Source organism: Rissa tridactyla, chromosome 19 (assembly GCF_028500815.1).
Source record: "Rissa tridactyla isolate bRisTri1 chromosome 19, bRisTri1.patW.cur.20221130, whole genome shotgun sequence".
Classification (NCBI taxonomy): domain Eukaryota; kingdom Metazoa; phylum Chordata; class Aves; order Charadriiformes; family Laridae; genus Rissa; species Rissa tridactyla.
Genome location: NC_071484.1, coordinates 1,209,908 through 1,228,668, shown reverse-complemented (window position 1 = coordinate 1,228,668; position 18,761 = coordinate 1,209,908). Strand labels below are relative to the sequence as shown.

Here is an 18,761-nt window from a genome sequence, read left to right as displayed (position 1 = left end):
ACAGCTTTGATGTTCATGCCCAGAATGTTCATGTCCCCTACTGGAATCTCAGTCTGAGCTGTACAATCTCCATTCTGGGAGGTGTTCAAGGCTGGACTAAATGTGGCTTTGGGCAATCTGAGCAAAGGCTGATGCAGATGACCTCCGGAGGTCCCTTATCACCTACATTCTGACACTGTGATTCCCAACCACCCCTACCCTCCCTGACCCCTGCCTGCCCATGGGCACATTTGTCCTCACGTTCCCTCTGCCCCAACACAGCTTCTAGGCATTGTCCTGGGGCTGCAGAGCGGCAGCTGAAGGGAGGCTCTCAGCCTCCTCACTCCCAGCAGCAGGAAATTATTGCTTTCTATTCTGCAAGCAAATCGTCTTCCAGAGCCCCACCCTTCACCCCACCACCCCAGAGCAGCTCCAACCATAGTGAGAGGAACACCCTTACTCAAGAGCTCATGGGGCTGCTGAGCCCTCAGGATCTCCTGCCTTCTGGGCATTTGTGGGCAGAGATACCAGCAGAGCAAGGCTTGATGGTCACTGGCAGCAGAGCAGCTAGGGATGTCTTCCTCAGCTCCAAGGGATGGTTCCCAAAAGAGGAGCCAATGTAGGGTGTTTGAACTGCTCATTTGTCTGTGACTAGAGCAGGGTTTCCTTGAGTTCTCAACCCCTTCCACCCCTTCTCCTTTGGCAGGATGGGGAGTGTCCACAGAGGAAAGGACCACGTGGAGGCCAAGCTTGAATGCAAGAGAAATTTAATGAGTCAAAAGCAGGAAAGAAAGTCATTCCAAGTGGGGGGTGCCAGTTCATGGAGCCCTATGACTCCATGGTCATCTCTGAGGCCCCACATGGTCATCTGAGAGGGTGCGGCCCTTGGCTGTGGAGACTTTCCTTCATCATGTCTCTCTGTATTCCTGCCCCATGGAGGATGAGGAAAACAGATGGTCCCCACCAGGTTGGCCTTGAGGGAACCTTGCTGCGAAGGGGATGTGAAGCAAACAAGGAAAAGGGAGAGAAAAGCAAAATCATTCAGCTATGCTGAAAGCAGCATTGAAAACATTGAACCTTTGCCCAGCACCATGTTGTGATTCCTCAGGGTGTCTCCTTGGGGTTTCCCCCAGAGTCTTTAGCAGGGGATGCACCTTCTGCCACTGTAGCGTCTGGAAATGCTAGAGAGGTCACAGCACCCAGAGGTGATGGGCACTCCATCACAGCTGAGGATGCTGCCAACAGCAGCGGAGGTGGAGGATCCCACAACGGTGTTCTGTGGGAAGGAGCTGAGGATGGGGCCGGGCAGGGTCACCACCACAGCAGGAGGCTCAATGACGACGGTGGAGTTCTGGCACTGCCTGACACAGGGCTCATTGCAGCTGTTGGCCAGTGGGGTGGGGCCACAGGGCCGGCAGGGCTGGCACTGGTTGTAGCAGGACATGTCTCAAGGGTCTGGAGGTGCACCTGGGAGAGGATCAGGGAGGAAAGAGAGCACAAGGGTGGGTGAGGAGCAGCCTTGTTACCCTGTCACAAAGGAGCCAAGGCCACTACTGAGTGGGGAGCTGGTAGCTCTGCCTGGAGTCACATTATATATACTACAATACAAAACGCAGCCTGGCCCAGGGAAGACCTTTCCTTGGGCATAAATCAAAAGATCCCTCTACCACATAACAGTGTCTTACTGAGCAGACCTTCTCCACTCTTCCCTCTATCATGACAAGAAGTCACAAAGCCAAGGATAGGACATAGCCAATATCAGCTGAGATGTTCATCAAGGAGAGATCTCACTCTGGAAGAGGTAAAGAGACTTCAGACTCACCTGGTTCTCAAAAGAAGGAGGCCAGAGAAGTAGACGAGAGAGCAGGGACTTGGGCTGGCTTTTATACCTGCTCTTCATTGCCGCAGCACCAGAGGCATCCTTTGCAGAGGTAACAATTTTTGCACACAGTCATCTCGAATGCAAATCATCGCAGCTAATGATAAGGGCTGTGCTTTGGTTTCCTGCACCGCTGCCTTTTCATTTCCAGAGCTGTGCCGTGCCCATTCCCAAATGAAAGCTTCTTGTTAGTGCTGGAAGGAAAGACTCCGGGATTTCCAGGGCAGGAATGCAGCAGTGCAAGGCAGAAGAGTCAGCTCAAGTGCTGGATGCATCCAGAGCAGGCAAGTGACATCAGCCTTGGTCACTCTGGTGGGGCTGTTTGAAGTGTTTTCCTCAGGAAGGAAATTCAGCCATCCTCAGCTCGACGCCCATGGGCTCCCGTGCATGAGGAGTCTTTCCCCCCCTTCTCTACTCCCTCCAGTGGTCACTTGTTGTTGCCTCCCCAGGTGTGTGCGTTGTGCTGCTACGTTTTGAACCTGTCCTTACTACCACTGACCTCAGCAAAAAATTCTGGCTGCTTTGGAATGGTGCCCGCTCCCTGGAGTCTGTGAGTACAGAAACAATGGCATGGGCATGCCTGGGGCCTTGTGCTTCCACAGAAAGTTCTAACTGTGTAACGACCCCATCTGTCCTTGGCAGACTCCACGCTTGCTTGCGTCCCTACTTGTCTTCTTGTCTTATGTGCACTTGTGTGCAGCCATGTTTGTGTGGATGAGTGTGGGAGCACAAATTTGTGGATGACTTGATGCTGTTGTGCATTAACGTGTGTGCGTGTGTGTCCTTGTGCATTCCTCATCACAAGGCAATGTGCTGCTCATGGTAGGGACAGTCACATGAGTGCTGAAGTGCAGCAGGCTCCCAGGGTCAAAAGGAGCCTGAGTGCAACTAAGTGGTGATGGCACCAGCCTGCTGGAGATGCGTCCAGGGAAGAGGTACTGAAATGCAGCCCCTGCCTCCTGACGCCTCCTTCTCCTGCCCCTGCAGAGCTCACGCTCCACTCCTGCCCGTTTCAGGCCACAACAACGATGGATCCACTCTAACCTTGATCCTTAGTTGAATTCAATGTGACAATACTGAGAGTGCCGCAGCATGGCTGGCAGTCCCCACTCCTTGCCGCTCCAGGCCAGGACACAGCTGCTTTCCACAGTGCTAGAGAGTTCAAAGGATGGGGACTGCTTTCTGGAGAAGGAGAAAGGCTGAGGAATCATGCCCACCATGTGCTGGCCATCCCTGAGTGGATCTTCTTCCAAAGCAGTGTCGGTGGTTTCTGGGATGTGCTTGTGCTCCTCACAGGCCTGGTGCTGTGCCAGGCAGGGGCCAAGACCTTTTTGCAAACAGGTCCTGAATGAACGGAACACAGAGTCTGATATCACTGCGCTGTGAGCAGAACAGACTCTGAGGATTTCACAGGAAAGCCAAAGAACTGATGACAGCTTTGATGTTCATGCCCAGAATGTTCATGTCCCCTACTGGAATCTCTCAGTCTGAGCACCCAGCAACTGTCCTTGGGAGGGAAGGGACATTGGATCCAAGGCCACACTCCCCCAAACCTACTGCTTCCTGCAGGGGTTTCCAGAGACACCCTCATTCAAACAAGGGCTATGCACAGTACAGAAAGTTCCTGAGCCCATATCCCTGCCTGAAGGTTTGGCTGCCTGGACTCACATCCAGCTTGGAGATAAGGCAGCTGAGGGCTCCTCCACTTCCCTGTAGTGACCCCATAGAGATGAGTGCCAGGGAGCTCTTCCGGGAGAGCTCATCCAGGGCTGGTTTCCCTCTCCATGGAGGTGCTTCCGAGCTGAGAAGCTGATGGCCAAGCTCATTGCTTTCTCAGGAGGTAACAGGCACTGTGGAGAATGGAAGGGCAGGGCATGAGCGTACGTAGAGCTTAGCATGACCTTTGACAGCCTCTCTCCTACTTCCTTTAGAGCCAAATTGGGGATAAATGGGTTGGAGCATGATAAGGTGAGAGGAAAACTGGCTGGAATGTCAGGCAGAAAGAGTTGTGAGCAGTGGTGCAGGAACAGTTTCAGGAACCACTTGTTCAGAAGAGAAGGAGAAGATGGGCCCAGAGTCTGGAAGTGCCCAATGACAGGAGTAGAGCCGAGCCTCTGCCAGTGCAGGAGGTAAGTTCAATCCCTCTAAGTGGTCAGAGGACGAGGGCGCTCATACCAACTGACCCTCGAGTCACAAGGTGTCACTTGCTTGTAGAGATCCAGCCATGGTTGCTACCCTGTCGAAGGCTATTGTTAGAAAAGCTGCGGGCACCCAGACAGAGGTCCCATGCAAACACGTGGGTGTCCAGGCCTCCTCCTGCAGAGAGTGCCAGAGCCTGGCACTTGCAATGGAGGGCAGCAGAGACAACACCTTTGTCAGATGTGAACAGGTAAATGATCTGTTCAGCCAGGTGGCTGAGCTGAAGAAGGAAGTGGAGAGGCTGAGGAATATCAGGGAATGTGAGAGGGAGATTGACTGGTGGACCCACTCCCTGAGAGAAAGGGAACAGGTTGAGGCCCCACACAAATCAGAGGACCCCTTCCCCTCTCATCACCAGGCAGTAGGAGGGGATCTCAGAGAAGGGGGGGAATGGAAACAGGTCCCTGCTTGGGGAAGCAGGTGAATCCCCTCCCAGCCCCTCCCAGCTTCCCAGTTACCCTTGCAGAACAGGTATGGAGTCCTGCAGGAGGAACTGGCTGTTGGAGAGGAGGATGATACACCCAGGCCAGAAATGTCAGAAAGACCAAGTTGCCATGGACCCAGCATCACAACTGTCTCCAAAAAGAAAAGCAGATGGGTCATTGTTGTGGGTGACTCTCTCCTGAGGGGGGCAGAGGGGCCGATATGCCCTCCTGACCCACTTCACAGGGAAGTCTGCTGCCTCCCTGGGGCACGGGTCAGGGATGTGTTGGACAAACTTCCGGCCCTAGTAAACTCCTCTGACTACTACCCCCTCTTAGTATTTCAGGTGGGTAGTGATGAAGTGGGTAGAAGGAGCCCAAAATCGATTAGAAGAGATTTTAGAGCCTTGGGACGACTGCTTAAGGGATCAGGAATGCAAGTTGTATTCTCCTCTATCCCTTCAGTGGCAATCATGAATGAGGAAATTAACAGGAAGAGGCAACAGGTCAACTCATGGCTCTGGGACTGGTGTTATTAGCAGGGCTCTGGGCTTTTTGATCATAGGCTACTAATACAAGACACCTGGCCTGCTGGTGGCAGGTGGGATGCACCTGTCCCAGAAGGGGAAAAGAATTCTGGGGCAGGAGTTAGCAGGGCTCATTGACAGGGCTTTAAACTAGATATGAGGGGGGAAGGGGAGATAACTGGGCCTGTCAGGAGTAAACCTGAGGGAAGCATGCCAGGGCTTGAAGGATGGTGGACTAGTGAGGACTGTCATGCTGCCATTTCATTTGAGAGAAGGGAGAGATGTTTAGAAATCATGGAAGCACCTGAGAAGGGTCTGGTAGGACATGGGGCCCACACTCACAAAAAGGTCTTGGAATCATTAGCTCATCTGAAGTGCATCTATACCAATGCATGCAGGATGAGCAACAAACAGGGGGAGCTTGAAGCCATGATGCACCAGGAAAACTGTGACATAGTGGCTATCACAGAAACGTGGTGGGATGCCTCACACGACTGGAGTGCCACAATCGATGGCTACAAGCTGTTCAGGAGGGACAGGGAGGAAAGGAGAGGCAGTGGAGTGGCCCTGTATGTTAGAGAATGCTATGAGAGCTCGGAAATCAAGTATAGTGATGACGGGGTGGAGAGTGTTTGGATTAGGTTAAGGGCCAAAAAAGCTGATATCGCTGTGGGAGTCTGCTATAGACCTCCCAACCAAAGCAGAGAGGTGGATGAAGCTTTCTGTAAGCAGCTGGGGGAAATCTTGCAGTCACTTGCCGTTGTTGTCGCGGGGGACTTCAGTCTCCTGGGTATCTGCTGGGAATACAACACAGCAGAGAGGGAACAATCCAGGAGGTTCCTGGAATGTGTGGAGGATAACTTCCTCACACAGCTGGTAAGTGAGCTGACCAGGGAAGGTGCCCTCCTGGACCTGCTTCTTGTGAACAGGGAAGAACTTGTGGGGGAAGTAAGGGTTGGTGGCCGTCTAGGGCACAGTGATTGTGAGATGACTGAGTTTTTGATCCTTGGAGAAACAAGGAGAGGGGTTAGTAAAACTGCCACCTTAGACTTCCAGAGGGCAAACTTTGACCTGTTCAGAAGACTGCTTGACAAAATGCCTTGGGAGGCTGCCCTGAAGGATATAGGAGCCCAGGAAGGCTGGACCTACTTCAAGAGAGAAGCCTTAAAGGCACAGGAGCAGGCTGTCCCTGTGTGCCGAAAAACAAGTAGGCAGGCAAGGAGACCAGCCTGGCTAAATAGGGACCTTTGGCTGGACCTCAAGAACAAAAGGAGAGTCTATGACCTTTGGAAGGGGGGGCAGGTCTCTCATGAAGACTATAAAGATGTAGTGAAGCTATGCAGGGAGAAAATTAGGAGAGCCAAAGCGCAGCTAGAGCTCAACCTACCTACAGCTGTTAAGGATAACAAAAAATGTTTCTATAACTTCATTAACAACAGAAGGAGGATTAGGGAAAATCTCCCTCCCTTATTGGATGCAGAGGGAAACATAGTCACAAAGGATGAGGAAAAGGCTGAGGTGCTCAATGCCTCCTTTGCCTCTGTCTTTAGCAGTGGAACGAGCTGTTCCCTGGGCACCCAGCCTCAAGAGCTGGGAGACAGGGAGGGGAAGCTGCACGAGGTCATGACAATTAAAGAGGAAGTGATCAGTGACCTGCTACACCACTTGGATGCACACAAGTCTTGGGACCGGATGGGTTACATCCAAGAGTGCTGAAAAAGTTGTCAGACGTGCTCGCCAAGTCGCTTTCCACTATTTGCCTGAAGTCATGGCTAACTGGGGAGGTCCCAATGGACTGGAGGGGAGCAAATGTAGTGCCCATCTACAAGAAAGGCAGAAAGGAGGATCTGGGAAACTATAGACCTGTCAGTCCGACCTCGGTACCAGGGAAGATCATGGAGCAGATCATCTTGTGTGGCTTTACAAGTCATATAATGGACAACCAGAGGATCAGGCACAGTCAGCCTGGGTTTATGAAAGGTAGGTCCTGCCTGACGAACCTGATCTCCTTCTATGATAAGATGACCCAATTATTGGATGAGGGAAAGGCTGTGGATATTGTCTACCTAGACTTTCAAAAAGCATTTGATACTGTTCCGCATAGAATTCTCATGGAAAAACTGGCTGCTCATGGCCTGAAAGAGCATACGATCTGCTGGATCAAGCACTGGCTGGATGGGCGGTCCCGAAGAGTGGTGGTCAATGGAGTTAAATCCAGCTGGCGGCCAGTCACAAGTGGTGTTCCTCAGGGCTCAGTGTTGGGACCATTTCTGTTTAACATCTTTATTGATGGTCTTGATAAGGACATAGAGTGTATCATCAGCAAGTTCGCAGATGACACCGAGTTAAGCAGGAGTGTTGATCTGCATGAGGATAGGGAGGCTCTACAGAGAGACTTGGATAGATTGGATCGATGGGCCAATACTAACAGTATGAGCTTCAACCAGGCCAAGTGCCAGGTCCTGTACTTGGGCCAGAACAAACCCATGCATCACTACAGGCTTGGGGAAGTGTGGCTGGAAAGCTGCCTGGCAGAAAAGGACCTGGGGGTTCTAATTGACAAGCGGCTGAACATGAGCCAGCAGTGTGCCCAGGTGGCCAAGAAAGCCAATGCCATCCTGGCTTGTATTAGAAATAGTGTGACCAGCAGAAGTAGGGAGGTGATTGTCCCCCTGTACTCAGCACTGGTGAGGCCACACCTTGAGTATTGTGTCCAGTTTTGGGCACCTCAATATGAGAGAGATCTCAAGGTGCTGGAGCAAGTGCAGAGGAGGGCAACGAAGCTGGTGAAGGGCCTGGAGAATAAATCTGATGAGGAGCAATTGAAGGAGCTGGGACCGTTTAGTTTGAGGAAGAGGAGGCTGAGGGGAGACCTCATCGCTCTCTACAGCTACTTGAAAGGACATTGTCGAGAGGTTGGTGCTGGTCTCTTCTCACAGGTAATTAGCGATAGAACAAGAGGGAATGGCTTCAAGCTGCAACAGGGTAGGTTTAGACTGGACGTTAGGAAAAAAATTCTTCACAGAAAGAGTGGTCAGACACTGGAATAGGCTGCCCAGGGAGGTGGTGGAATCACCATCCCTGAATGTGTTTAAGAGTCATTTAGATGTGGTGTTAGGGCATATGGTGTAAGGGAGAACTTTGTAGAGTGGGGTTGATGGTTGGACTCAATGATCCCAAGCGTTTCTTCCAACCTAATTGATTTTATGCTTCCAGTGGGGTCTCTCAGGGATCAGCAGTAGGACCACCACTGTTTCTTGATTTCATGAGCAACATGAGAGGTGGGAAGGAAGGCACTCCCAGCAAGGCTTTGGCAAACACTGACAAGGGGGGAACAGGCGCTACACTGAGCTGTGTATAGGTAAAGCGTTCTGAACAGGTCCAGGAACCACTTGTTCAGAGGAGAAAGAAAAGGTGGGCCTAGACTCTACAAGTGCCCAATGACAAGAGTAGAGGCAATGGACATCAGCTGGAACATGGGGAATTCTCATGAAGCAGTAGGCTAAAAGAAAGAGTGAATCAAGGAAGAGGTTTCCCGGGGAGGCTGTGCGATCTCCATCCTGGGAGGTGTTCAAGGCTGGGCTGAATGTGACCTTGAGCAACCTGATTTGTTCTGAGCAGGGGTTATTACAGATGACCTCTGGAGGTCCCTTCTCACCTACATTCTGACACTGGGATTCCCCACCACCCCTGCCCTCCCTGACCCCTGCCCACCCACGGGCATATTTGACCTCACACTCCCTCTGCCCCAACACAACTCCTAGGCATTGTGCTGGGGCTGCAGAGCAGCAGCTGAAGGGAGGCCCTCAGCCTCCTCACTCCCAGCCACGGGAAATGAGTGGCTGCTGGTTCCAGCCCCTGGGCTCGGAGAAAGCTCTGGGAAGCTGGTCCATGTGCTGGACCAAGGCCCCGCTGCTGTGCCAGGCTGCAGCTGGCGCTGTGCAGGCTTCTTGCTGGAGGACGGGGAGAGTCCATTTCCCAGTTGGGCAAAGTGCTGCCCGTGCCAGAGAGAGCCCCGGAGAGGCGCAGAGGAGGGGCTGAGCCCCGGGGTGGAGCTGGCGGCTGCGCAGGGGAGAGGAGAGGAGGCGGTGCATTCTTACCAGAGAGTCGGGGTTGGCGGGGGGCAGCGAGGGGCAGACGGCGGAGCGGCGGGATGGGGCGGTGCCGGGGCGCAGGGCTGGCGGGGCTGGCTGTGCTGCTGCTGGGTGCGTGGGGCTGGCGGCGGTGGATGGGGCAGGGGCTGTGCCCGGCGGGTTCCCCGGGGAGCCCAGCACCAACTCTTCCCCCTCCTTCTTCAGCCTCTCTTTCCCCCTCCTGGCTCTCTGACATCTTTTGTTCCTCTCCTCTTCCTACTTTCCTGATGTCCTCATCATTTCTGTTGGTAGACCTGCTTGCATTTATGTCTACCTTTGCATGCACCCCTGTTCATTCTGCAGTTCTTATTGTCCTCACTATAGCCCTCTATCCTTTGCTGTAACACCCATTTCCCCTCCTGGTCTTCTCTCTTGCCATCCATTCATCCACCCATCCATTAACCTGACTTTTACCTAATCTCCGCATGCATAAATTTCAGCTTCCCTCCTTTCCTTCTCTAATCCCTCCAGACACCCACACCAGGATCACTCTCCATCTGTGTTGGTAGGCCCATGTCCCCATCTGTTCCTGTCCTGTGTCACTGCTACAGTTCCTGACAATTCCTCTGTTACAAGAGCCATCAGAGCTGGACCATCTCTAACAGATGTTGTCCTTTCGTTCTCCTTTCCCAGCAGCATCTGCAGGAGGAGCCCAGGTACAGCAGCAGCAGATGGCAGAGACCACCGAGGGCATCGGCATCAGCATCAACTGCTCGCACCCCAACATAAAGCCTTACGACTCCATCCACTGGTACCGCCAGCTCCCGGGACGAGGCCCCGCGCTGCTCCTGAGCATTCTCAAAGACTCCAAAGAGCTGCGGGACCCGCCGGGGCGGCTGTGGGTGTCGGCAGACCGCCGCTCCAGCGCCCTGTGGCTCGCCCGGCCCCGGCGCGGGGACGCGGCTGTGTATTACTGTGCCGTGGGAGACACGGGGAGAGGAGCCGGGGCTGCGGCCGGGCAGGAACCGGCGCGGGCGGGGCCGGGCGTGTGTGTCGGGGTCGGGGGGACAGCCCCGCGCGGGCCCGCCAGGGGGCGATGCCGCTCCGCCGGCCGGGGCCGCCTCGCCCCAACCGGCCCCTCGCCCCGGGCCGCTTCCCCCGCCCCATCGGCCACGGCAGAGGCAACCCCGCACGCCCAGCGGGACGCATACACAAATCCCCTGCCACACTGCCGCCGCCGCGGGTGCAGAAATGGCGCCCGGAGCGCTGGCCGTGTCCAGCGGGGCCCGGCAAGGAGCGATGGCAGCCGCCGGCCCCGCTGGCGCCCGGTCAGGAGCAGCGCCTTTCTGCACCGCACAGGGCGGTGGGCGGCAGAGATCCTCCTGCCCACGGGCAGCCGCCCAGCCCTCGCTCCTGCCGCACGGACCGCCCAGTGCTGACATGGAACATACAGGGCCTCTTCTCGGCCTTTTGACTTTCCCCACGAGGATGCCGAGGGAGCCCTGAGCAGCTGCTTTCGTCTGCTCTGCAACTATGGGGACTCCAGGGCGCAGTTGCCAATGCCAAATGGTCCTTAGAAAAGGACAGCCAGGAAGGGTTTCTCATTTCATTGCTCTGTGAAAGCTCAGATATACAATGGAAAACTGAGTCCTCCAGCCCGACATTTTCCAAGAGCTTTCAAAATGTTCCTGCTAGCGTTACAAAGTCGTTGCATGTGTTCAGGAGTTGAAGCTCCCCAGCAGCCGGAGAAGGGCATGTCGAGGTCAGAGGCACCTTACAAGTGCGCCCCACAGGGGCTCAGTGGTGAGACCATGAGCTTGTCTGACAGGATTCAGGACCTTTGGAGTTGAGGCCCAGGAGACAGAGCAAAATGCTTGGCCTGGACACACTGAGCGCAGCCTCAAGGCATGCCAGGTTCCTCCTTGAGGAGTGAGTCAGAAAGGGATTTGCTGAGTTGCCCTCAGGGGCTGGAGGTCTGAGGGGAGTGAGAGCTGGCAGGAGGCCTCTGGCAAGAGACTATGGGCTCCAGCCAGTCCCTGGGGAACCCTGTGTGGCTCGAGCAGCTGACAGAGGTGGTCAAACCCCATGGAAAGAGGCTTCTGAGGCACAGAGGGAAGGATCAGCCCTGCTCCCTGTTCCAGCTGGACTTGAGAAATGTGTTTCCAGGCAATTCTTGGCAGGTGACAAAGAAGGCAGAGTAACAGGTATGGCCAGGTCAGCACATGCATCAGACACATGTTCACACACTTTTAGTCCCTCTCATCCCTTTCTCCATCTGTCTTCCCACACTTGTTTTAGCCCAAACTGCTTTGATCCTTCCATTTTCCTGTGTTTGCTGCTTATTTTAAGCATCCCATGTCATGTACAGTCCAGAAAAAAACTTTTCCACTTCATCCCATAAGGGGTTTGATCCCATAAGGGGATGTAGAAACACCCGGAGCTGAGAGGCAGTGCTTCTACACCAGACTATGCCTGAAATGATGCTCAAGCACCTTCTGACATGGGTCAGAGGTTCCAAGGCACTCCTTCTGAGTGAAGGATCCTTATTTTATTTGGACTCCGTATTTTATTTGGACTTGATGACTGTCTTTCCAGGGAACTCCTGGCAGGTGACAAACAAGGCAGAGCAACAGGCATGGCCAGGTCAACACACAGAGCAGACACATCTTTGCATGGGATTGGCTCCTCTCATCCCTGTCTCTATTTGTTCCCATGCTTGCTCCAGGCCAAACAGCTTTGGTCTTTCCTTTTCCCTGTCTCCGTGTTCCCCATCTCTCCTGCTTCTCCTAAACATCCCATGCGATGCACAATCCAGAAGAAACTTTTACACTTCATCCCATGAGGAAAACAGCCTCCCGCCTCCTACTGCCTGACAGCAGACTGCTTGGTTTCCTCCTTCAGGTTCCTACAGGGATTTTCCGGTGCCCCAGGCCCCTTCGGCAGTGTGACCTGGAGCTGAGAGGCAGTACTTATACACCAGGCTATGTCTGCCTGAGAGGATGCTCAAGCACCTTGTGACATGGGGGGCTGTGAGAAGCCTGGCTGTGGCCTGACTGCCCAAAGAACCACCAAGTGCTGAAAAAACTCCCTTTAGCCCTTGTGAAGCTGGAACAGAGTAAGGGTCACAGTTTGGTGTCTTTCCCTTAGTTTCTCACCCTAATGATCATCTTCACCAAAGAGCTGTGGAGTCCCAAGGAGGCCTGGCTGAGAAGAGTCTCTTCTTCATTCCTTCCCATCAGCTATTTACACACATTGCCAAGATCTCCCAGAAGCCTTCTCTTCCCCAGGGTGAACACTGCCAGCCCTCTCAGCCCATCCTCAGAGGAAACATGCTCCAGTCCATCCACTATTTTGCTGTGCTCACTCCAGTACCTTTCTTGTACTGGGGAGTCCAGAACTGGACCCAGTACTCCACAAAGGGCCTCACTAGCACTGAGTGGAGTTTAAGGGTCAGGTCCCTCATCCTGCTGGTGATGCTCTTGCTACTGCAGCCCAGGATGCTGTTGGCCTTCCTTGCCATGAGGGTGCATTGCCACAGCAGACTCAGGGCCACCTTTGAGCCACTGAAACTGAGCAGGACACAGCAGTGAGTGCTCAGGAGAAGTATCCCAGCTGCTTGTCCAGCTCTTACTTTTCCCACCAATGGCCACCAATGGCCACTGTTGGAGAAGGGGGCTCTTGGTAGGAGACATGACTGCTTCTGTAGCTTTATTTCCAAGGTACAGAAGCACAAGGTGAGAAAATGTCTTCCTGGCCCTGCATCTGGAGATCAGTGAAAGCCTCGACATGCGAGCAAGACCCATCTGCCAAGCACTGGACAAGATTCCCTGTTCATCCCCTTGAGCTGTCCCTCTGCTTTTCACAGCTCTCCTGCAGCTCTGGCTGGACTGTATGGCCTGAGGGAATTCCTGTGTCCCTGAGTCCCTCTGGATTCTGTGCCCACATTCTCTCTTCAGGAACTCACACACATGAGCAAGGTCAGCAGATGCCACTGCAAAGGCGTGTGGAAGGTGAGAGTGGCTGGTTCACTATGGCTATCAGATCAAGTCCCTTTTCCTTTCAAAGGGAAGCAGCAGCAAAAGGGAAAGTGTTAAAAAAAAGCACACAATGACACCAATCTCTCAGCAATTGACAAGGGAGACAAGGAGGGAGCCCAGAGCCATTCAGCTGCTAATTGATGGGCCATTTGGAAACTGCAGGTGTAGCTCTGAAGTGGGTCAGGCTGAGCTTTGGAAGTGACAAGAAGTGACAAGAGGAGCATGAGGATTATGGCTGTTTGAGGGGGTCCTGTGGGACTAGACAACACTTATTAAAGAATGCTTTGGGGAAGGGTCAAAAGTGGGGAAAAGAGAGGACTGGGGTGTAGCAAGAGGAGGTAATAGAGAGGAGGAAGGATAAAGGGAGGTACTTGCAAGTAAGCAGTGGCTGGTCAGTGCACTTGTTGGGATGAGCCCTGTGCCTGATCACTACAGCCCCCCCTGCCTTCTTCATAAATCCTTTCTTAATCATCCTTCTGCATACCTTCCCTTCCTTTCCCATGTGTGTGTGCTGCAAGGTCTGAGGGCCAGTAAATGGAGCGACTGGTGTGAAAGAGAGCTCTGGGTGCCAGTAACTGGGCAAACAACTAATGGCCATGGAGACTGTAGGCCTGGGTGCCAGTAAATGTATGGACCAGGGTGTGCTGCAAGGTCTCAGTGCCAGCAACTGGAGAAACGGCCTCTGGTCACAGACCCTGTCGATCTCTGTGCCAGGGGCTGGAGGGACTGGGGTGTAAGCAAGGTCTGGGTGCCAGCAACTGGAGAAGGAAGAACGTGTCCCAGGGCTCATACCTCTTGCTGTGAGCAACTGGAGGGACCTCATTGCATGTATATGTGTTAGAGGTCAAAGAACCAGTGACTGCAGGGATGATGAAGGTGGAGCATGGTTGTAGATAGATTACAGGTACAATGTGGCTCTTCCTCCACAGAGTGCTGACTAAAAATACCGTTAATTGGAGATAACACAGAAGGTAAAGTGGTATGGTACAGGTGATGTTATGCCCTTTTGGATGCTCAGAACCTTGATTTATAGACCATCAGGCAGAGCTCAAGTTGGGGTTTCACAAAAAGTGCAAATCCTGCCCATGCCGAGACTCACTGGCATTGTCATCTCTGGAGTTTTCATGGCATTTCCTTAGAAATAAACCACTAATTTTTTCATGTTAAGCAAAAGGACAATTATATGAAAGCACAGTGCCTCACTCCTAGATCAAGACAAGGACGTGTTTGTTGGAGTGTTGCCAAGTTTGGCAAGTGATATATACAGCTCAGCACAGCACAGGTCGGGGCCTACTCAGGTCAGGTTAACTTAACAACAATGAAGAGTTTGTTCTGTCTGCCATGGGATGGGTGCCATGGGATGGGTGTTCTCTCTGTCAACTGGTGCATGGGATCAGTCTGGAGTTCCTGTGGCAAAGGTGTGGGAGTAGGGGTCCCCACCTGCAGTACCCCCACCCTTTCACATGCCCTTTCAGCTGTGGGTGCAGGACTGCCCTATCCCCAGCCCTCGCAGTGCAGCACTCCAATTGGTGCCCTATGTGTTTTCTGAGAGTGGGGGTGACCCACTCATCCCTCATTCTGTTGCCTGCTGACCTTTCACCCTTTCCCATAGAGTAGGAATAGGTTGTCCGTGTCATCTCTGGGTTTGGGGCATCTAAGAACAGTTCTGGAGCCATATTCTTCTCTCTCACTGTTGGTTATCCCATCAGAAGAGGACATGGCAAGAAGCCCCGGTCTACCGCACAGGAGGGTTCCTCTCCTAACTGTGGGGAGCTGGGGGAGAGGCATTGTTCCCAGGAAGATGAAAAAAGAAAGGGGAGAAGTGAGAGAAACAGAAGAGAATTCTGTTCCCAAAGGAAATAGCAGTGTCCCAAGAGAGCTGGGGAGCACAGCAGAAGATATTAAGCCTCATTGGGGAAGAAATCCCTGACCTTATAAGTGGCCAAGCAGTGGGAGTGCAGAAGAGCAGGGAATTCTAGCTGGGAGGTGACTCCACTGTGAGCTCACTGGGAAGAGACCCTTCCCACAACTGGGGCCCCCAGAGCCCACAGGGGCTCTTCATGGGGAAATGCTAAGAATACCACTGGCTGAGGGAGCCACAGGTGTTGCTGCTGGAGGAGGGAGAAACCCAGAAGCAGCATCTGAGGCACAGGAAGAACAGACCTCTGCTCTTCCCCGCTTCTTCCTTTGCTCCCCCAACAGCGTTGTTTCCGGCAGCTCTGTTATCTCGGGGCTGGGAGGGGGTTTTCTGACTCTGTCTCACTCCACAAAGAGGAGGATTGATGTCGACATGCAGCTCGGATCTCTCATCCTCATGGCCTTCCTGGGGCAACTGCTGGGTAAGTCCTGGCTTTCTATAAATGCATCCTTCTTCCCCCAAGGAAAGCCTTGCCAGCCTGATCAGGATCATGCAGAGAACTACCCTTGAATTACAGGAAAACACTGTGAAATACCAGCTCACATTGTGGTTTTGCACCATTTTTCTCAAGATGCTCTTACTGTTTGAAAGGAGAGAGAAGAGATACCTCAGACCTCTTCTGCTGCTCTTCTCTCACCTTCAATGCCTTTCTCTCTGCCTCTCTCTTCTGATCCACCTGCTCTCACCACAGGAGATCTCAGCGCTCTCTCTCACTCTCACATGTCTCCCTTTCCAGTGCAAATCAGTAGATCCTGTCAAAGCTCTTACAGGGACTTTAAAGCTCTCATCCCACTGACATTAACTGGGTGTCCCATTCTGCCTCCTGGCTGGCACATGTCTGCCGTGGATCCCAGTTTTCTCCTGGATGTTGACACAGCCAGGGATCCCTCTTTCAAGCTCACCATTGTTTATACTCAGGGAGCTGGGAGCCCTCGGAGATGGGATGGATGGGGAAGCAGGGTGAATCTTTTTGCCGTAGCTGCATGGGCCCCTTTACCTGCTGGAGGGTTGCTGGTACCAGCACATGAAGGTCAGGCCTGACAGGCTTTTCTCTGCTCCTCTATGTAGTAGGAACAGGAGCAGGGAGGAGGAGCAGGGACACAGTACAACTCTCACAGGGTCCATGCTGGGCTGAAAGCTCCAAGGTGCTGCCCAAATCTCCTCCCTATCATGCTGTCCCCAGGCCTCAGAATATTCCCGCACGGTAAGGGAAAGGGAGGGAAGCTTCACAACCAGGGTTTTTTATCCACTCCTGGTTTGCTTCCCAGAGCCTTTCCCTGCCAAGCTGCTGACCTTCGCTTTCTTCCAGGCACTATGGGACAGATCACTGTCACCCAGCAAGAAGGACACGTCACAGTGAAGCAGGGAGACACCTTCCAGACAACCTGCACGTACCAGACTTTCAACTTTAATGGCTTGGTCTGGTACCAGCAGAGGAAAGGCCAAGGTCCCCAGCTGGTCTCCTATCAGGGAACTGCTGGCCGCAAGCCCAGTGGCCGTCTCACCACCATGCTGAACACCACTGAGAAATACAGCCTCCTGCAGCTCGAGGAAGTCGGGCTCTCTGACAGTGCCTTGTACCTCTGTGCAGTGCGTGACACCCCGGTGCAGGGAGCTTCCTTGGCTGTGCAAGAACCCAGGGGAGGGAGGGGATGTGTCTGTGCAAGGCTGAGGGTGGGGGAAGGGGCCCTCAGCTGTGCCCTGGCAGCGCTGCTCCCCCTGTACACCCAGGGGTCTGCAGGACACGATCCTGTGATGGAATGTTTTCTGTCCATTCCAGACATCAATTTATGCAACCATGGCCTCAAGCATTCCCATACCACACTAAATGAAGGCACTGTCTTCCTATAGCCAATGCATTGGAAGTCTGGTAAAACACAAGCAGCACACACATGAGCCATTGCACATACAAGTTAGTGATTTATTAATTTTGACCACTGTTAATAGCTGCAGGCACATTCATCATCCCCGACACCAATTTGGTTTGTCTTCTCTTGAGATAGAGACACCTTAAAACTGGTTCCATTGTGTTATTTCCCTCTTGCTCCTTCCTGGAATTACATGATTACAAGAATTTTTGAAAATACTCAGAACCACGTTGTGGACCCTCCAATTGTTGCATGGTCATGTGCTGTGATCTGGAGGACCTGCTCTCCCCAGTGCACTCTGCCCATCCTTGGAGCCCTTCTCATGCAATACCTCATAGGCTTCCCGCAGCCCTGCCCCATTTCTTCTGCAGTTGGACCAGGTTTACAAAGCTGGGGAGGTGGAAAACCCACCAAGCAGAGGTGGGCAACAGGCCCTATCAGGAGAAGAACTGGCCTTGGGGAAAGATACTTCATGCCTAGAAGAAGGCCAGGCACCCCAGGCCAGGCACCCCAGACCAACCATGGGGACTTTGGCACTGGTTGCTGCCCCTGGGGTGCCCTGTCTGTTGGGAGCTGGGTGTGTGTGAGAGGCATGAATGCCCTGGTGTGTTGCCTGGCCATGCTGATTTCAACATCAACCTGTGAGTCCCCTTAGCCCTGCACATCTGTGTAACTGCTGGACTGTGCAGGGAACAGAGGGAGTAGAGGGTGTATAGGTGTCCTGCCCTTACTACCTTTGCCCTTGGGTGCAGACCATGCTCCCTCATTCAGGGGACAAGTGGGAGAATGAGGATGAGAAAGTCAGGGGTCGTTCTGAAGGCTTTTTCTCACACCATCTTTACTCCTGCATCCTCTGGGGCCTCATTTCCTGAAGCCTGGAGCTTCATTTCCTGCCACAGGGCTATCCAGAGCAGGAGGAATCCCCTTCTGCACAGGACTGTGAGCTGCTGGCCTCTCAGAGCCTCCAGCAGCACTGGGGAGCACTCTCCAAGGGAAAGCAGTGATCAGTCTCCCTATTGCTGGATATGCTCTGACACCAGGGGATAGTATGTGAGCAGAGATGCTGGAGTACAGGGCCTGATGCCCACTGGCTGTGGAGGAGATGAGTATATCTTCCTCAGCTCCAAGGGACAGTGACTGGAAGGAACCCATTGCTCTGTAGGCCACCCTTTGCTTCCTGTTCTGTTTGTGCCCTCACCTTATCCTCTGCTACTCAAGGCAATGCCTTTCTTCCTTGGCAATACAAGACAAGGTCCACCATGAAAACGATGACATGGAAGCAGAGGTTAGCATGCAGAAAACTTTAATGACCCTGAAGTGGGAAAGAAATTCACTTGTAGAGGAGTTGGCCAGAGCAGGGAGAGGATCAGCAGCTGCTGAAAGCCTGTGCCCATGGCCCGCAGTTGAGATCCCACAGGCCTGTCCCACAGAGGCAGAGGGGCCAGCAAATACCCCATGGTGGCTTTGCAGGTCTTACAATCCCAAAAAACAGAAGACAAGGAGAAGGGAGAGAAAATAAGGCAGGGAAGTTAGACTTTGGCCACATTTTCAGAGAAACCCAGCAGTCTTCCTCCCTTGGAAGGGCAGCACTGGATGCTCAGCCTCTCTGAAATCGATGGTCAGGTGCTCTGTCCTCACGGAGGCAACAGCTTCAAGATTCCTGGGGATCCTTGTTAGGGCTGTCACCAGCGCATTTAGCAGAGGGGGCACCTTCTGCCATAGTAGCGGCTAGAAATGCCAGAGAGGTCACAGCACCCAGAGATGATGGGCACTCCATCACAGCTGAGGATGCTGCCAACGGCAGCAGAGGTGGAGGATCCCACAACGGTGTTCTGTGGGAAGGAGCTGAGGATGGGGCC

At 53.3% G+C, this 18,761-nt stretch overlaps 2 gene segments (V, D, J or C); both read left to right on the top strand.

Annotated features, from left to right (window-relative positions):
- Positions 1 to 9,144: 9,144 nt before the first annotated feature.
- Positions 9,145 to 10,656, top strand: LOC128919476 (T cell receptor alpha variable 4-like). The segment is given in 3 exon segments: positions 9,145 to 9,211; positions 9,773 to 10,080; positions 10,567 to 10,656. Coding segments are annotated over 3 exon segments (450 nt in total).
- Positions 10,657 to 15,406: 4,750 nt separating this feature from the next.
- On the top strand, positions 15,407 to 17,906 carry LOC128919475 (T cell receptor alpha variable 1-2-like). The segment is given in 4 exon segments: positions 15,407 to 15,455; positions 16,344 to 16,624; positions 17,274 to 17,393; positions 17,802 to 17,906. Coding segments are annotated over 4 exon segments (555 nt in total).
- The last annotated feature ends 855 nt before the right edge of the window (positions 17,907 to 18,761 follow it).